Below are 19,584 nucleotides of genomic sequence, written 5' to 3' on the forward strand. Positions count from 1 at the left end.
TGATGGAAGGACTACTGTGTAGGATATATTCTCCAGTGCTTATCTATTTGCTCTGTTTTTACTTAAAGTTCACAATACATTAAAAAGCTGAATATTCAGGCTTCCTGAATTTGAACTCTAATAATCTGGATAAGCTCCACAGAACTGAGCCTCTCAAGTGCTGTCACCATGGCTGGAGGGGCCACTGGCAGGGAGGATAGGGTTGAAGGAGCCAGATCCCAGCAATCATAAAGAATGGCATTTTAACTGATGTTTATGAAACATGTTTATGAAAGTTGTAAAACTTTCAAACAATGACGTATCAGTTAAAATACTTTTAAGCTCCATTTCTTACTTTAATGACACTCTGAATCTCAGTTTTAGAGATATGATAGCCTAGAACACAGGAAACATGGGTACTAGTCTTGGTTCTTAAAACTGTAACAAAATAGTCAACAAATCACTTATCATGGCTGGATATCAGCTTCTTGTCCTCTGTAAATGAGAGAACTGACAAAAAAGTTAACTGAGATAATGGATGTAATGTGTATCAAATAGGTCTTACAACTGCAGGGATTAAACTAGCAGTTTACTGTCATTTTTCTTATGACAGAACTCATTATTTTCCTCTTTTTTTTTTTTGAGACAGGGTCTTGCTCTGTTGCCCAAGCAGGAATGCAGTGGTGTGATCACAGTTCACTAAAGCCTTGACCTCCCCGGGTCAAGTGATCCTCCCACCTCGGCCTCCTGAGGAGCTAGGACCACAGGCACGTGCCACCACACCTGGGTAACTTTATTTTTATTTTTTGTAGAGACAGAGTCTTCCTGTGTTGCACAGGCCAGTCTCAAACTCCTGAGCTCAAGTGATCTGCCCTCCTCAGCCTCCCAAAGTATTGGGATTATAGGCGTGAGCCACTGTACCCTGCCAAAAAGTTTTAATATACAGAGCAATTTGGAGTTTTGGCTACAGTGGAACTTTAATAATGGTGGCTTATAACTTAGAATCACAGAGTTGATTCTCTCCTTCAGTAATAAAGAAACTGAGACCCAGGACTTTTTTGACAAAGAACTCAGACTAAAATCCAGATATGCTAACCCTGCTCCTGGTTTTATTTTCACTCACAGTGCTGTCTCACATGACATGTGCAAAGCTTCAGTATCATTCATTTTTGTACTCTGGTATAACTGGCACATTATAGTAGGCAGCACACTAGCTACTGCAAATCATTATGCTCTGCCTGAAGAAAAATCAAATTAAAAGAAACTGAGTTCAAATTAAGACTATGAAACAAAAACAAAAACAAATCCCTTTTTCTTACAAAAAAAAAAAGCAATTTTACCTTGGTAACAGTTAACATATAAAAATTAGTTACACTGTTCTCGTGGGCTCGCTTGATTCGCAATCTGCATTCTTCTTCATCAATTAATTCACCGACGTATTCATTTACAAATTCACCCTGGAGATAAATGTGCAATACGTAACTTAAAATCAGTGTATTATATAAAGCATTGCTTAATGACGCATGTATAACCCAAAATAATTAAAGAGAACCCTGAAAATATAACTTCAACCCTAGAAAGAAATGGTTATTTATTCATAGGCATACAGGTGGCATTATTTTTCTGGTATAAGTGCCTCAGAAGGTGACAATCTGCTTGCCTTTTCTTGATGACAATACTATTTTTATAGTCCAACTGACAACATGTGGTACATCACTGGGATCTGAGGATAAAGCTAACTTTAGCCTTTGAAGCTATATTTTAACAGACTTTTACTAGTTTGTGGCTATGCAGGTTTCGGGGTAAGACCTGGAAGAGATCTGAATCTGAAACAAGTGAGCTCTGTTTTTGTTTTTAAGTTTCTTTTGAAGTAATTACTGACACTCAGAGGAAGTGGCAAAAAGAGTACATGGGAAATCTTGAGAACATTCACTCAGTTTCCCCCAATGGTAACAACTGACATAACTACACTATAATATCAAAACCAGAAAACTGACATTGGTATAATCCAGACTTTATTCAGATTTTACCAGTTTTACATGCATGCATTTGTGTTTGTATATAGTTCTATGCAGTTTTAGCAGGCATAGGATCATGTAGTCACCACTGCAATCAAGATACAGAGCTGGTGCCTCACCACAGAGATTCCTTGTGATACTCACTCCTTTATAATCACACCCTTCCTCCATCCTTCCTCCACTCATCCCATCCTAACCCCTGGCAATCACTCATCTGTTCTCTATCTCTAGAATTTTGTCATTTCAAGAATGTTTTGGCTGGGCGCCATGGCTCATGCCTGTAATCCCAGCACTTTGGGAGGCTGAGGCGGGTGGATCACCTGAGGTCAGGAGTTCGAGACCAGCCTGGCCAACATGGTGAAACCCCATCTCTACTAAGAATACAAAAATTGGCCAGGCGTGGTGGCACATGCCTGTAATCCCAGCTACCCAGGAAGCAGAGGCTGGAGAACTGCTGAAACCCAGGAGGCAGAGGCTGCAGTGAGCTGAGATCATGCCACTGCACTCCAGCCTGGGTGACAGAGTAAGACTATCTCAAAAAAACCAAAAAAACAAAAAAAAAGGAATGTTTTATAATTGAATGATATAGTACAGAACCTTTTGAGGTTGGCTTTAAAGAAAAAACTCAGGCAGATTCCCTTGAGATCTACCCAAGGTGCTGAGTATATCAACAGGTTGTTCTTTTTTAATCTCTGAGTAGTGTTTCTGCCATTTGTTTAGCCATTCACCCATAGAGGAACATCTGGATTGTTTCCAGATTTTGGCTTTACAAATAAAGCTGCTATGAACATTCTGGTGAAAGTTTTTGTGTGGACATAGATTTTCATCTTCCTGGATAAATGGCCAGGAGTGTGTCTGCTGCACCATATGGTGAGTGTATGTTTCCTTATTAAGGAAACTGCCAAACTACTGTCCAGAGTTGCTGTACCGTCATATGCTCCCACCAGCAGTTCATGAGATCCACTTTCTCCACGTCCTGCCTGCATCTGGTATTGCCACTATTTATCATTTTAGCTGTTCTAACAGGCATACAGTGATAAGCTCCTTTTAAAATAAGAGCAAATATTATACATTCAACATTTTGTGTTTATAATTACATAATCATTAACCTTTTCACTTCAAAAGCATTGCTGATTCAGTCTAGGTCAACATTCTCTATAAGGACTTACCAGTCTTACTAATATATTTTAGAGGAAAATAAATATCTTGAAAAACAAATATATATTGGCTTATTTTATCAGATTTCTGTCCTATTCTCCCTCCACCCCACAAATTTTCACTAGCCCTTCTTATAGCTCTTAGTATCACAGAACTATTGGTAGTCACTGTCTGCAGAGAAGTACTGCATCACATTTTCTGATTGTGGAAAATCATTAAGAACATAAGCCAATGGTCTTTAAAATATTTAATCTTTGTCTATTGATAAAAATAGATTGCAGTAAGAGAAAAGAAAAGAATGGTTAAACTAGAAGGGTCCTAACCTCCCTGACTCTTTCTTTGGTGGCATGTGGTGAGTGAGCTTAGTGAGAAGCACTGCTCTGCTTCACGGAGCTGCATGTTTCAGCTGCGGAGCAGTCACTACCAAAGGTGACCGCTGGCTTTTTCCCTCTCCTGTTTTTATCTACTGTATAAGCTATGACACGGAATTCAGTTAGGAAAAGAAAAACAGGCCAGGTGTGGTGGCTCATGCCTATAATCCTAGCACTTTGGGAGGCTGAGGCAGGAGGACTGCTTGAGCCAGGAGTTTGAGATCAGCCTGGGCAACACAGTGAGACCCCATTTCTACAAAAAATAAAAAATATCAGCGAGGTGTGGTGGTGCATGGCTGTGGTCCCAACGACTTGGGAGGCTGACGCAGGAGGATCACTTGAGCCCGAGAGTTCAAGGCTGCAGCGAGATGTGACTGCACCACTGCACTCCAGCCTGGGTGACAGGGCAAGACTCCGTTTCAAGGAAATAAAAACAAAATTGATCTGTAAATGCAGCACCATAAACAGTTAATTTCCTTCACTTTTTCCTTCCAGTCCTTTTTCACAAAGGACATGGGACTGTTCTGCACATTCGTCTATTACATACACTGTCAGCCTCAAATGGCTTTTCCTGTATCCAGTTTGGACTCTTGTTATCAGCCGATGAACAACATTTTGCACTATGATATGATATCAAAGGGTAGCAGAAGATTGTACTGCCATCTTGGCTGCATTGCCACTTACTGTTACTATACCTAATGATGTTAGGGCAAATTTTCTTTTTGGAGATGGGGTTTCATTCTTGTTGCCCAGGCTGGAGTGCAATGGTGTGATCTCAGGTCACTGCAACCTCCACCTCCTGAATTAAAGCAATTCTCCTGCCTCAGCCTCCCAAGTAGCTAGGATTACAGGCGTGCATCACCATGCCCAGCTAGTTTTATATTTTTAGTAGAGATGGGGTTTCACTATGTTGGTCAGACTGGTCTTGAACTCCTAACCTCAAATGATCTACCTGCCTCGACCTCCCAAAGTGTTGGGATTACAAGTGTGAGGCACTCTGCCCGGCCTAGGGCAAATTTTCTTTAGTGGAAACCTATAGAGGAGAATTTCAACCAAATCAGCTCTACTACTTCTTTTTTCACACATTGGGATTCAAGGTAAGATTTCATTTGAAGAAATAGTTTTGTGAATTTAAAAGCTTGATCATGATTTATTATGGTTTATACTTTAATCAGTCTATGAAAATGAGTAAACAGAGAAAAATTAAGTGCTGATATCAAATATGAGAGCAAGTCTCATAAACTTGATGCCACTGTAAATAAAGATGGAAATATTTCAGATGCTCTAAGAGACAGATCTTTAGCTTCAAAGAGTTGCTTACTAGACTTAAAAACCATTAACTGTGAATTCAATTGTGAACAAAAATTGTAACAAATTCATTAACTTAAAAAATGCTACAGATCTGTCCTTAAAGACTGCAGCAAAAAGGCTGTAATTCAATATTTAATACCTTAACATTTTTTCTGAGAAAGAAACAACTTCATAACAAGAAGTCCCTAGTTTGGCACACATTTTCAGGAATCTGTTCTGTGGAGAAAGAAGGGGACCTGACTGTGTACATTCCATTTCATATTGGACTTCTTTCCTGTAAATACACCGAATATCTTTTTCATGTTGCTATAATGTCTTTCTGATTATACTTTTCAATGATTGTATATTTCTAGCTATTTTGTAAAAGACCAATTGTCTTACATCAGCAAACCCTCAAGTGCTAAAGAGCAGGAAAATCAAGATTGTTTAATAAGTTATCTTACAACACATTTCAGAATAAGAGCAACTACTATTAAAAGGTGTTAACACAATATTAAAGTGGATGGATTTCAGGATGGCCCCATAAACTCCCATGAAATCATAGGCAAAAATGTGTATGTATGATATACATGGCACTAAAGTAATATAAAACATTTTGCATTATACGATGACATTTTAGATGTGGTTGGCCTTGGACCAAGCAGCCCAGTCCACACATCCAATACATCAGCAAATCCTGTTGGCTCTACCTTCAAAATGTCAGAAATCCAACCACTTCTCTCCTGGCTCAACTACAACCCCAGTGGTTCCACATCACCATGGTCTTTCTCCTGGGCGACTCTAATGGTCTCCCTTGATCGCTCTTTCCTCCTTATCGTATGTTCTCCATACCACAGCCACAGTTATCCTTTCGAAACCCAAGTGTGGCAGACAGACTCTCAAGGTGGCCCCTGTGATGCCTGCCTGCTGGTGTTCATGCCATTGTGTCGCCTCCTCCCCTTGTTGCGTGTGAGCAGGACCTGTGATTAGCTTCTAACCAACAGAATATGGCATGGGCGATAGGGTGATTATGTGAGTTTATGACATAAGACTTTAGTGTCCATCTTCCTGTAGTGCCTCTCACCCCCGCTGGCTATAAGGAAGCAAGTGGCCATGCTGGGAATCCCATGTGGCAAGGAACTGTGGGCAGCCTCTAGAAGCTGAAAGCAGCTCCTGGCCAACGGCAAAACAAACAAACAAACACACATACACCCCCCAAAACAAAAACAACCGGAGTCTCGCACCCCTATAGCTAGAGAACGGAGTTCTGCCAAACGGAGTTCTGCCAACAACCACGCAAACAGGGAAGCAGATCCTTCCTTAGTCAAGCCACAGAGGAGAACCCAGCCCCAGTTGGCACCTTGATTGCTGCCTGGTGAGGCCCTCAGTAGAGGACCCAGCTAAGGATTGCCTGGACTCCTGACCCATATTAACTGTGAGATAATAAAATGCGTGTTATGTCTTAATTTGCTAACTTTGTGGTAACACTTGTATGTGGCAATAGAAAACTAATACATCAAATCAGATCAAGTCACTCCCTAGTAAAATCCTCCAGATGTTCCCCATCCCATGGCCAATATGGCCAGTAAGGCCCCATCCTATCTAGCTGGTGGCGGCCCTTCTCACTGCAGCTCCTCTCTTTCCTCTCCTGTGGCTCCTCCCCAGGCCCAGAACTTCCTTGCTGTTCCTGGAGCACACTGCAGCCTTTACAGCTGCCTGCCTCCAGTCTGATGTGCTCTTCTCCTGCACACACCTGCATGGCTTTCTACTACACACAGGGCAAACGGCGCCTCCTCAGGCCTCCCTGAGCCAATCAATTGAAAAGGGCAATCCCTGTCACCAGCTAGCCCCTTTTCCAGCTTTATTTTTATTCACAGCAGTTAGTGGCACTCGACATGTTTATTATCTGTCTCCTCAAGCAGATCCACTAAGGTAAGGGTTTCATGTGTCTTGTTCACTATTGTTTTCCAAGTGCCGAGAATAGTACCTGCCACATAGGAAGCAGCTTAATACACTTGTCCCGAATAACTGAATTTCACTTTAAGCAATCTGACCTACAGAAATAGGTGCACAAAGGTGGATGACCAAGAACATTCATTATGGAATTTAAAAATATTTATCTATTTATTTATTGGGAATAGGTTAAATTAATTATTTACTTACTGAGAAATAGGTTAAATAAATATGGTACATTTTACTATGACTAAAAGGAGACTGTTAAAAAGAATGAAGTAAAATCTATATGTACTGCCACAAATGTATTTATAATATAGTGTGTGAATGGGAAGAAAATGTCAGATATTTATGTTTAGAAAACCCTAAAAAAACCCATGTATTTTTATGTATGTTTATAACTATATAGAAAAAGTTATAAAGGCTACCTATCAAACTATTAACAATGGTTATCTCTGATGAGATGAAGAATTGAAGGGATGAAGGAAGAATTTCACTCTGCTATCTTTTTTGTATTGTATTGTATTGATCATATTGTATGACTTTTCTTTACTATATTAGATGGTATTTTTAAATTACAAACCTGATTTTTTTTTTTTTTTTATTTTTGAGATGGAGTCTCACTCTGTTGCCCAGGCTGGAGTGCGGTGGCACAATCTCAACCCACTGCAAGCTCCACCTCCTGGGTTCACGCCATTCTCCTGCCTCAGCCTCCTGAGTAGCTGGGACTACAGGCACCCACCACCACGCCCGGCTAATGTTTTGTATTTTTAGTGGAGATGGGGTTCCAGTGTGTTAGCCAGGATGGTCTCAATATCCTGACCTCGTGATCTGCCCTCCTTGGCCTCCCAAAGTGCTGGGACTACAGGCGTGAGCCACTGCACCCAGCCAATTTTTTTCAAAAGGTAGAAAAATGTCAAGAGTAATTTTAGGTTGGACACAATGGCTCATGCTTACAATCCCAGCACTTTGCGGGGGCCAAGGCAGGAGAATCACTTGAGTCCAGGAGTTTGAGACCAGCCTGAGCAATGTAGTGAGACCCTACCCAGCTACTTGGAAGGCTGAAGTGGGAGGATCTCTTGAGCCCAGGAGTTCAAGGCTTGAGTGAACTATGAACATGCCACCGTACTCCAGCATGGGTAACAGAATGGGGACCCTGTCTTTAAAAGAAAATAAAAGTAAAATAATAAAAAAACAAGTAAAAACTATTTCACATAGAAATTACCAGTGTCCCCTCTCTCCTTTTTATGACTAGCCACTGGACACTCAAAGTTTAAGTACATTTTATCACCACTTTCTTCCTACTACTCTTCTTTGCTCAAGAAGTACCAAACTCTCAACATGGGAAGTTTTAAAATTTTACCATAAATCCCTGTTTATTTTATCCCTAGAACTATTCCCTATTGAAGCATTCCTAAAAAGCCCAGGTTCTGATTTCTTCCACCCCCCACCACCATCCCATGCTACCTTCTTAATGCTCCTTTTGGTCCTGAGGCCCCAGCCTCTCCGCTCTGTTTTGATGATCTCTGCGTCAGGGTACAGTCTCTTTGTAAAGCACTGGTTCTGACAACGATCTCCAGCTGGGCACACCTGCGGGTGGCATTCGTACTGCAACATTCTGTTCAGGCACTCCGATTCCAAGCCACAAGGGTTTTCATCAGCTGGCTTGCAGTTACAGCGGGGAATCTCTGACAGGTCAGCAACCTGGATCTGCACCTTTCCTATAACTTTGTTAGCCTAGAAAACAAAATAACAAGCAAGAGGGAGGCAGCAGGTAAGTCATCTGGCAATGTGAACAGGAACATCTAAAATATCCATGCTACTGCCTCGTGGTGCTACTCCAAGAAAGGTTCTTTATCTTTCCTGATGAGTAAGCTGAAATGAATAACCATCTCTTTTGTCATTTAGTTGACAAAAATATCAAAGCCTCATGTGAATTTTCACTTATTTATCCTGGGTATTTCTACTTTCACTAGATGGAAATTTCATAACTGAAAACAAGAGAAAATATGCTTGTTTGTGGGTTCTCTGAAATAAAGGGAGTAAACACCTATATTCTCATTTGGTGGCAGGATAACCTGGTAGAATGAGAACAGGATTTCACATAAGACATGTTGCTACTAGGTATGAGAGGACTTATCAAAGGCCTAATTTTCACAGCACAATAGCTATGTCTCCCATTTGATGCTTCCAACAGGAGCTCTGTTTTACAGAAGACTGTGATAATTAGCAGAAGTTTGCACAAGTCAAAAAGGGTCTTTAACTACTAGAGAGTAATGCATTTCATCTCATCTATTAAATACCAAAGCTTTCATAGTAAAGACTTTGCTTCTTATTTTATTTGGCAATCCTAGGCCAGAGATAAAGACTTACTTTGATGTGTTTGTAGGGAGGGGGTTTTCTTGAGTTTTTTTCAATCTCTAGGGCTTCTTTACTCTCTCTTTGTGCTTTCAATTCCTGGAAACGTTTTGCAGCTTCTTCCAGTGCTGCCAATAAGATGATACAAAGTATGTAAATACCAAAAACCAAAGGAAAATTGATGGGATAGTAGTTTTACACTGCCTTCCCAATGCTTTGCATCTGGCCTGAGATTTTTCTTTTTAAAATTATTTTCTGGAAGTTACTGTTTACCACCAGGATGGGGTAACAATGAAATAGGATATAACTCATTGAACACTATGCTCTGTGCATGCTGTTGCCTCAGGGAAGAGGCTCTACTTCAATGATCAGAGGTCTCCAAGTGACCCTAACAGCAGCTTTTTGCCTTGTACTAGATTTAAATTCATTTTACCCTTCCCAGAAAGCCAAACACTGCAAAAGCAACTGTAAGGCTTTTCATGGGAAGTCTTTACTATTCTTCTGTTGCAAAGGAACTTCACTTGATTAAAAAGACTATTCTCAGGCTGGGCTTGGTGGCTTATAGCTATAATCCCAGCACTTTGGAAGGCTGAGGTGGGCAGATTGCTTGAACTCAGGAGTTCAAGACCAGCCCGGGCAACATGGTGAAACCCCATCTCTATAAAAAATGCAAAAATTAGCTGGGCATGACGGCAGGCATCTGTAGCCCCAGCTACTCGGGAGGCTGAGGCAAGAGGATAGCTTGAGCCCTGGAGTTCAAGGCTGCAGTGAGCTGTGATCATGCCACTGCATTCCAGCCTGGGCAACAGAGTGAGACCCTGTCTAAAAAAAAAAAACAAACAAAAAAACAAAGACTACTCCTAGAATAATCTGTGTTTATAGAAAGATCACTGAAGAAATTCCTTTCAAATACACAGCACAGTCTACAACATTGAAATGTATTTCAAACCTGGTTCTAATGTGACTGGAAGCTTATGGACACAGGATCATAATGCCTAGTGAAAATTCTCTAATATCAGAAATATTAGGGAGGTGAGGAGATGTTGAGAAACCGACACCGGAGTTGTAGTTTTGAGTCATTGTAAACATCATCCAGCTTACCTTTTTTGAAGGTCTTGTTAATACTAGTCTGCCCTTCAGCAAAGCTTTTGTCTCCTTCAACATAAGGGAACACTCTGCCCTGGTGTACCCAGTAGTAGTCATGAGAACCAAAGAAGAACACAGGGAAGTCCCCCAAGTCATGTTTAAGACCCTGGATGTTCAGTGGCACAGACCTGGGGTTGCAGATCTCTGCTGGCCACCATCTGAAAACGAAAGCAATTTTAGATCAAGAAGGCAAAAACAAAACAAAACAAAAAACCACTATTTTCAAGGTTGGCAGAAGGGAAAAAAAGTTTTGTATTTTGCAATTTTCATTCAGATTCTAAGAACATAAAATACCGCACATCATTAAAAAAATTAAGTAATTAATGAAATAGTGAACACAGACTAAACAAATTAGGCCCGGCCGGGTGCGGTGGCTCAAGCCTGTAATCCCAGCACTTTGGGAGGTCGAGACGGGCGGATCACGAGGTCAGGAGATCGAAACCATCCTGGCTAACACGGTGAAACCCTGTCTCTACTAAAAATAGAAAAAAACTAGCTGGGCGAGGTGGCGGGCGCCTGTAGTCCCAGCTACTCCGGAGGCTGAGGCAGGAGAGTGGCGTCAACCCGGGAGGCGGAGCTTGCAGTGAGCTGAGATCGCGCCACTGCACTCCAGCCTGGGGGCAGAGCGAGACTCTGTCTAAAAAAAAAAAAAATTAGGCCCTAATCACCTGATGTACTTTCTTTGAAAAAATATTTCGTATTTATAAAATACATATCATGAAAATATGTTCTAAAATATCATAATACTGAACCTACTACCCAATGACATTCCAAACCTAATTTCAATCCTAGAAGTCATGTTTCTCCCCAAACTTAATACTGAGATTATCTTTCAAGGTATAACAGTTGATTTCTAGTAGTCAATGGAATCATTTTGAGAATAAACTGATACTGTAATAAAGAATGACCACTCCCATTCAAATCAGCATTTAGTCTGTAGTCAACCTGGGCAAACACCTCTTGGTCAAATGTACTAGGTTTTATATCACTTTGTATTTCTGAATCTAATTCATCTTAGATCATAATAAACATGGAATAGAGGACAGAATGAAAATATAACTGTTTCAGGCTATGATAATTGAATACTACAGCAGTCACTAAATGAAACCATCTGTGAGGAAATCTGACAGTTTCTAGCAAGCAGACAAATTAAGAATTAAATGATGAAGCTAACAGTCAAAAAATGAGACCAACCTCATGGGCTTTTGTAGTAAATATACATAGACTTAAATTTTTTCAATCTCTTATTTTACATATGCCTAATAAAACAATTTTTTAACACATAACTGTATTACTGAGAAGATAAATGATGACATGATTGCACTCCCCGATTTATATTGCAGAACTTGATGATAAAGTGTTACCTGAAAGGTACTCTGCTGTTCATCTAAGAATTAAAAACATGGGTAAGAATCCATGCTCAAATTGTAAACAAAACAAAAACCACTATTTTCTGTGATAGATATTTGGTTCGTTCTCAAAGCAGGCTCTATTTATTTCTAAACAACTTTAAGGTAAATATGTATACAGTTACTGCCTTCACTAACGTCAGTTAGGAAGAGGCACACGTTCTGCCTGGGTTTGTTCCAGGTCCTCATATTTCCCCCCAAGAAGCAATACATTGGAGTAACTAGTTATTGAAAATAAACAGCTTCATGCAGCCCCACTGGGCCTGATTGGAAAGAAATACATTAAGAATTAGTTCATGGATGGAAGTCTTTCCAAAACATACAAGAAGGATCTGACCTAGATATAAAATCTCATTGGACTGTGAACTTAATTGGAGCACTGTTTTGGGTTCTTTAAAATGTAATGTAATTAAAATTTAAGTATTAAAATAAGTCAAAGACATTTTCATATTCATAACTTTTAAAAAACTGAAGTTTATTTGAAGATCTGAAGGCTTCTTACATTGTTTTAGGTATTTCTTATCTAAAAATGTCTTAAATATACTAATTTTCAAACTGTGCACCCTTCTCCACACCAGAAAGATACATATTTTTCAATTATGAAAGCAGTATGCACTTCTTTTAAAAATTAAAACAATGCAGAAATGTATAACAGAAAAGTGAAAATGCCTCTTCTTGTATTCTCATCCTTGACACTATTAACATTAGATGTGTTTCTTTCCAGGTATTAAAAACACATTGTATTGGTCGGGTTGGGTGGCTCAGGCCTGTAATCCCAGTACTTGGGGAGGTTGTGGCAGGCAGATCACTTGAAGTCAGGAGTTCAAGACCAGCCTGGCCAACATGGTGAAACCTCGTCTCTAATAAAAATACAAAGATTAGCCAGGCGTCATGGCATGCATCTGTAATCCCAGCTACTCAGGAGGCTGAGGCAGGAGAACTGCTTGAACCGGGAAGGCAGAGGTTGCAGTGAGCCGAGACTGTGCCACTGCGCTCCAACCTGGGACAGAGCAAGACTTCGTCTCAAAAAAGAAAAAAAGAAAGAAAAAGAAGCAGGGGGAGGTTTGATCTCAATACCCCAGATCTCAGCTAAAAATGAAGTTCTAAAATTTAAATGGTTAAACATGTAACATATGTAAAAGAGAGAGAACAGACTGGGCGTAGTGGCTTATACCCATAATCCCAGCACCTTGGGAGGCTGAGGCGGGCAGATCACGAGGTCAAGAGATTGAGACCATCCTGGCCAACATGGTGAAACCCCATGTCTACTAAAAATACAAAAATTAGCTGGGCGTGGTGGTGCGCGCCTATAGTCCCAGCTACTTGGGAGGCTGAGGCAGGACAATCGCTTGAATCCAGGAGGCAGAGGCTGTAGTGAGCCAAGATCACACCACTGCACTCCAGCCTGGCGACAGAGCAAGATTGTCTCAAAAATATTTAAAAAAAAAGAGAGAGAGGGAGAACAAACATAGCTCTTGCTAAAAAAATTACAGTATGTTTGAAATTTTCTAGAAATATATTTTACAGCCAGACATGGTGGCTCACACCTGTAATCCCAGCACTTTGGGAGGTTGAGGCGGGCAGATCAGCTGAGGTCAGGAGTTCAAGACTAGCCTGGCCAACATAGTGAAATCCCGTCTGCACTAAAATTACAAAAATTAGCCAGGCATGGTGTCAGGCACCTGTAATCCCAGCTACTTGGGAGGCTGAAGCAGGAGAATCGCTTGAACCCAGGAGGTGGGGGTTACAGTGAGCAGAGATCACATCACTACATTTCAGCCTGGGTGACAGAGTGAGACTCTATCTCAAAAAAAAAAAAAAAAAAAAAAAATATATATATATATATATATATATATATTTTATCTAGGATTCTAACTGAAAAGCAGAACTCTATTGTGCTATCTTGAATAGTATCTATTTTCTTAGTAAAATGATAAATTGCCTCAAAATGTAGAGTTTTTTATTTATTTATTTATTTTTTGGAGACAGGGTCTTGCTCTGTTGTCCAGCCTGGAGTGCAGTAGCAGAATCCTGGCTCACTGCAGCCTCAACCTCCTGGGCTCCAGCAATCCTCCAGACTCAGTCTCCCGAGTAGCTATGATGCTACCACACCTGGCACGCCACTATGCCCAGCTAATTTGTATATATTTTGTAGAGACAGGGTTTTGTCATGTTGCCCATGCTGGTCTTGAACCCCTCAGCTCAAGCAATCCACCTGCCCCAACCTCCTACAGTGCTAGGATTACAGGCATGAATCACTGTACCTGGCCAAGTTTTAAAACTGTATCACTATACCTGTTCAGCGAAGGCTCACTGAAAGCCTTAAAGGAGAAAGTGTTATTAAAATAATGGTACTCACATACTTCCTGCTTCATTCCCTTAAGACTAAAGCCTCTTAATGGAATAATCTCTCCTTAAATTCTATAAAGTTTTCTCTTTACACATGGTTTAGGGCTAAAATGGATGAGATTCAGGGGCAAAGAGCTATTTTGACCAGAATATAAACTTGATTTTATTAGAAATCAGAAATCAACATGTATCTAATTAAGACACAAAGAAAATATCAAATCTGGCTAAGTGTGGTGGCTCATTCCTATAATCCTAGCACTTTGGGAGGCTGAGGCAGGAGGATCGCTTGAGCCCAGGAGTTCGAGACCAGCCTAGGCAATATAGTGAGACTCCGTATCTCACTATATTTATTCAATTTAAATTTAAAAAATATTTTGGCCGGGTGCGGTGGCTCAAGCCTGTAATCCCAGCACTTTGGGAGGCCGAGGCGGGCGGATCACGAGGTCAGGAGATCGAGACCATCCTGGCTAATACGGTGAAACCCCGTCTCTACTAAAAAAAAAAATACAAAAAACTAGCTGGGCGAGGTGGCGGGCGCCTGTAGTCCCAGCTACTCCGGAGGCTGAGGCAGGAGAATGGCGTGAACCCGGGAGGCGGAGCTTGCAGTGAGCTGAGATCTGGCCACTGCACTCCAGCCTGGGTGGCAGAGCGAGACTCCGTCTCAAAAAAAAAACAAAAAAAAAAAAACAAAAATATTTTAAGGCCGGGCGCGGTGGCTCATACCTGTAATCCCAGCACTTTGGGAGGCCGAGGCGGGCGGATCACGAGGTCGGGAGATTGAGACCATCCTGACTAACACGGTGAAACCCCGTCTCTACTAAAAATACAAAAAATTAGCTAGGCGTGGTGGCGGGTGCCTGTAGTCCCAGCTACTCAGGAGGCTGAGGCAGGAGAATGGTGTGAACCCGGGAGGCGGAGCTTGCAGTGAGCCGAGATCGCGCCACTGTACTCCAGCCTGGGCAACAGAGTGAGACTCCGTCTCAAAAAAAAAAAAAAAAAAAAAATAATAATAATAATTTAAAAGTTAAAAAAAAAATCATCTCCACTGTCCACATAAGACCTTTTATTCCAAAATCTAGTAGTACATAGCCCATTAGTATAAAACAACTTTCAGGATTTAAAAACAAAAGTTGGTGGGCATGTGGCTCATGCCTGTAATCCCAGCACTTTGGGAGGCTGAGGTGGGCAGATTGCTTGACTCATGAGTTCGAGACCAGCCTGGGCAACATGGCAGAACATCATCTCTACTAAAAATACAAAACACTAGCCAGGGGTGGTGGTGTGCACTGTAATCCCAGCTACTTGGGGGCTGTGGGGGCTGAGGTGGGAGGATGGCTTGAGCCAGCAGGTGCAGTGAGCCGAGATCCCATCACTGCACTCCAGCCTTGGTGATAAGCTAAACCTTGTCTCACAACCAACCAACCAACCAATCCCAAAGAAAAAGAAAAAGAAATTCAATAATGAATTAGGAACATAACCTTCCCAACCCCTTAAGAATCCAGCCTCAAAACATGGTTCTTTTCTTTTCTTTTTTTTTTTTTTTTAAGTAGGTCCATGCTGTCTACCTATCTATCTCCAAGTCACTCTGCATCCAGAGTATGAAACTGGTCTGCACAATGACTGAATACTTCCTCTTTGTTCTTGGAAAAACTTGCCTGTAATTTCCCAATTTGACCCAAACAATCTGCTTGTAATGTAGTTTCTTGCCAGCTTTACAGTCATTACAATTCCAGCAGCCTTCTGGCATTTCTATGCTCAGGCATTCCGGGTGGAAGGAAGCTGGGCACGATTCACAGCAGAGCAATCTTCCACCTTGAAACAAATAAACAGTCTTAATAACTGAGAAAAGAGGGAGAGAAAAAGAAAGAAAAAGGAGAAAGTTATCTTTTCAGCACATTAAATCTGATTCAAATTGGGGGAAAATAACAAAGGGACTGAGTCATATCTACAGTGATGGATTAAAATAGCAAATGAATGTATTTAGCTACTTTTCAGGGTTTCAGTGGCCAGAAACTCAGAGCTTCTGAGTAGTACCAAAAGCATCCATGTACTCTTTACTTATTTAAACTACGGGCTACTGAGGTATCACTTTAGAAGCTAAACTCTTTTTTTTTTTTTTTTTTTTTTTTTGAGATGGAGTCTCGCTCTGTCGCCCGGGCTGGAGTGCAGTGGCCGGATCTCAGCTCACTGCAAGCTCCGCCTCCCGGGTTCACGCCATTCTCCTGCCTCAGCCTCCCGAGTAGCTGGGACTACAGGCGCCCGCCACCTCGCCCGGCTAGTTTTTTGTATTTTTAGTAGAGACGGGGTTTCACCATGTTAGCCAGGATGGTCTCGATCTCCTGACCTCGTGATCCGCCCGCCTCGGCCTCCCAAAGTGCTGGGATTACAGGCTTGAGCCACCGCGCCCGGCCTAGAAGCTAAACTCTTAACATATGACCAAATTGAAGCATAAAATCTTTTGACTGAGTAGATTTGAGAGGTTTTTCAAACATGTAAGTAGCAACTTTCTTTTCTCCTTCAGAGGTAAGAAAGAAAGCAAGTCCAGTGCCATGGTTAACTAAATTCCTTTACAATATAATTAGCAAGAAAAAAATAGCCAATAGGTTGATCAGTACTTTTTTCTTTCCATAAAGAATACAAAAAGCAAAAGGAACACAGAATCTCAAATTGGTGATTATGTTATCATTACTTTTTGGTGAAGATATACAGGCTATACAGCAGTGGTTTGCAACTTTTTCATCACCAAGGATTCCCTTTTCCCTCCTCATGAACCCACATAATTTCAAGTATTTTATCAACAACCAAAAAACCTCTGTGTGTGTGTGTGTGTGTATATATTCTCTCTCTATATATACAGAGAATATATTTTGAGACGGGCTCTCACTATCTTGCCCAGACTGGTCTTGAACTCTTGGCCTCAAGCAATCCTCCTGCCTCAGCCTCCCAAAGCACTGGGATTACAGGCGTGAGCCACCATTCCTGGCCAAAATCTGCATTTTAAAAGTAACAATTTCTCCAATTTTTATTAACCAAAGAAATATATAACTGCTAATCAGAGATTCTGATCCCAATAACAAACTAGTATTATCACATTAAATTGTTAAAATCATAGCCAAATTTAAAAAACTCATGCAGCCTGATTCTGTACAAATGTGTAATTCTGTTAGATTTTCTGAAATATTAAACGTAGTTCCAAAATTTTGTTTACATCTCTTCTGACTTCATATTGAGAACCACTGCTTTATAGCATAAAATTAAGTAGTTATCAGTACAGAATGAAGTACCATATGCAAGGGGCTCACTCCAAGTTCCCTGTCAAAACGCTTTCCTTTTAGATACACAAAATACTCTCTGGATTGAGACCAAAATAGGTGTGGCAAACAAAATAGTTGTAAATGCTAAGAAATATGAAATTCTGGGAGGAAATAGGTATTTCTAATATGTATTTCAATACGTGACAGAGAATGTTGTTAACCACTGAAGATGAAATATAATAAAGACAAATATTTTTTGAAAAAAAAAACTGATCTTTTCATTGGAAAATCAGGTCTATAACCCATGAGTGTACCGAGATTTAAAGTCTCATAAGCAAAAGGGTAAGAGCCCTCTATGCAACTTGATCAAATCACATGCTCCAACCTTCTGAGGGCTTGCTACCAATTTTCCAGAAAATCTTGTCTTCCTATAGATTTTCAAACTTCTGATTAACATAAAAACAAAAAGAAAATCCATATACAACCCATGATGAATTAAATTACTATATTTCCTCTGCTTAAAAGCTTTTACTTCAACCATCAAGATTTTTTTTTTCTGGGACTACATCTCAATATGGATTAATTGGTTCAATTTACCAACCTAGAGATCAGATGCCCAAGTGCTCTAAACTTAGGTAGGGAATTCATCTATAAATTTAAATCTATAAATTTAAAGTAAAATGAGATTATTCATTTTTTTCCGTCAGAAATGAATGACCAGTAGGAAGAAAAGTCTGCAAACAGCTTTAGAGGACATGTGATTATTAGCACTGATATAGAAAAGTCAGGCTGGTCATTTTTAACATTATGGAATAGTTCTTAATTTTAAGTCTTATTTCAGAGGAAATACAGAGCCAGAATCATCAGAGAAAACTGTCATGATAAAGATGCTTAAAATACACAAGGGAAATAAAAAAAATATGAATGGTCCACCTTGGTGCTATGCAAGAAAACTGGGATACAAGAGAAGTGAGATATGGTTCAAGTTAAGCAAACAGAGGGCTCAAAATAATTTCAATTCATGTCAAAGTTAATACTGAGTACTGAAAACAAAGCAACAATTGAATTAATCTAATTTTATATAGGTACCAGCAGGAATATAAAGCATTTCCTAAAATGTCTCAGGCAGAATAATTATGGAGTAAGTCAAACCTATGTTTATTTTTTGTTTTGAAAGCAGGCAGTATTATCAATAAGGTGATATAATCTGACTGGGGAAAATAGACAAAAAAGCCAGTACTCTCTCCAATACTTCTAATATGTTCCAATTGACTTGCTTAGTCGCACTGTCTTTTAGTCATGAGTTGCCACTTCAGATGTCTGACAAAGAGCAAAGATACATCAAACAGGCAACACAAAGAATTTTTTTAAAGCCCATTTCAAATACACCTAGTGTGCGTGTATGTTTTTATATATATATATATATATATATATGGTATATTAGTTATGAATGAAGTTTTCTTTACAGATTCTGAACTTGGCCCCAGATCATAATGGGAATGTACATAGGAAAAGGCCCTCATCTTTCAAGCTCATTTATTTTTCCCTATGGGATATTAATTCCCCAAATAATACATCATTGTTAAATCATTTTTATAACAGGTAGGATGTGGAAAACTAAACACAATATAAAGTTTTCTTCCATAGGTTAAATTAACTGGGAGAATAGAAATATCCATTTAGCTCTTGGTACTGTGTGGATAATTATCCATCAGCAATTCAGCTGACCTGCCTTCCAGCATCCAGTATTAGGGGTATTCTCCCCCACCAGCTTCCTACCAATGTCTCCTAAGGGAAGGGCAACTACTTTTCATAGCATCTTAACCGAACATTTAAGAAGCACAATGACAGAACATACTCTAAAAGCAAACTTTTAAGTATCAGTATCTTAGTTTCCCTCTTTTAATAACCTACCTTGTTATCAGTTGAAAGTTAGTAACAAATTATACCCTATCTTTTCTATTCCAACTTGAATGATAGTTTCACACAAGGAAAAAGAGAAAGAACATTTAGAATATTATTCTATACTTATACTGACCAAAATCCTAGTCTTTCTATTTTAATAACTTGTAAATATGGAATGTGTGAAAATTTATTCAAGGGAAGAATAAGTAAAAATTTGCAATAACGGAATTATTTTAAGCCCTTTTTAATAATTGTGCAGCCATATGAAGACACAATCACAACCACCAAGGCAGAATTTACCAAAAGCAACAGATGGTGCTTGACAGGCATACATTTCCCCCCTACATTGAAAGAGAAAAAAATAGGAAATGCAAAAATAGAAGCAAGAGAAACT

At 40.0% G+C, this 19,584-nt stretch overlaps 1 protein-coding gene across 6 annotated transcripts in view; it reads right to left on the reverse strand.

Moving 5' to 3' along the window:
• Positions 1 to 19,584, reverse strand: part of NSD3 (nuclear receptor binding SET domain protein 3) — a 113,194-nt gene that overhangs the window by 5,172 nt on the left and 88,438 nt on the right. For 2 of the 6 annotated variants that reach the window (XM_030937443.1, XM_010385281.2), the window contains 5 exons: positions 15,687 to 15,843; positions 10,229 to 10,431; positions 9,143 to 9,255; positions 8,237 to 8,506; positions 1,320 to 1,436 (listed from right to left, as the gene is read on the reverse strand). In XM_030937443.1, coding sequence (XP_030793303.1) covers positions 1,320 to 1,436; positions 8,237 to 8,506; positions 9,143 to 9,255; positions 10,229 to 10,431; positions 15,687 to 15,843 — 860 coding nt within the window. Of the gene's footprint in view, positions 1 to 1,319; positions 1,437 to 8,236; positions 8,507 to 9,142; positions 9,256 to 10,228; positions 10,432 to 15,686; positions 15,871 to 19,584 lie in introns of all 6 variants that reach the window. The other 4 variants (XM_030937440.1, XM_030937441.1, XM_010385282.2 and 1 more) reach the window with 3 other exon arrangements.

Source organism: Rhinopithecus roxellana, chromosome 9, assembly GCF_007565055.1.
Source record: "Rhinopithecus roxellana isolate Shanxi Qingling chromosome 9, ASM756505v1, whole genome shotgun sequence".
Classification (NCBI taxonomy): Eukaryota; Metazoa; Chordata; class Mammalia; order Primates; family Cercopithecidae; genus Rhinopithecus; species Rhinopithecus roxellana.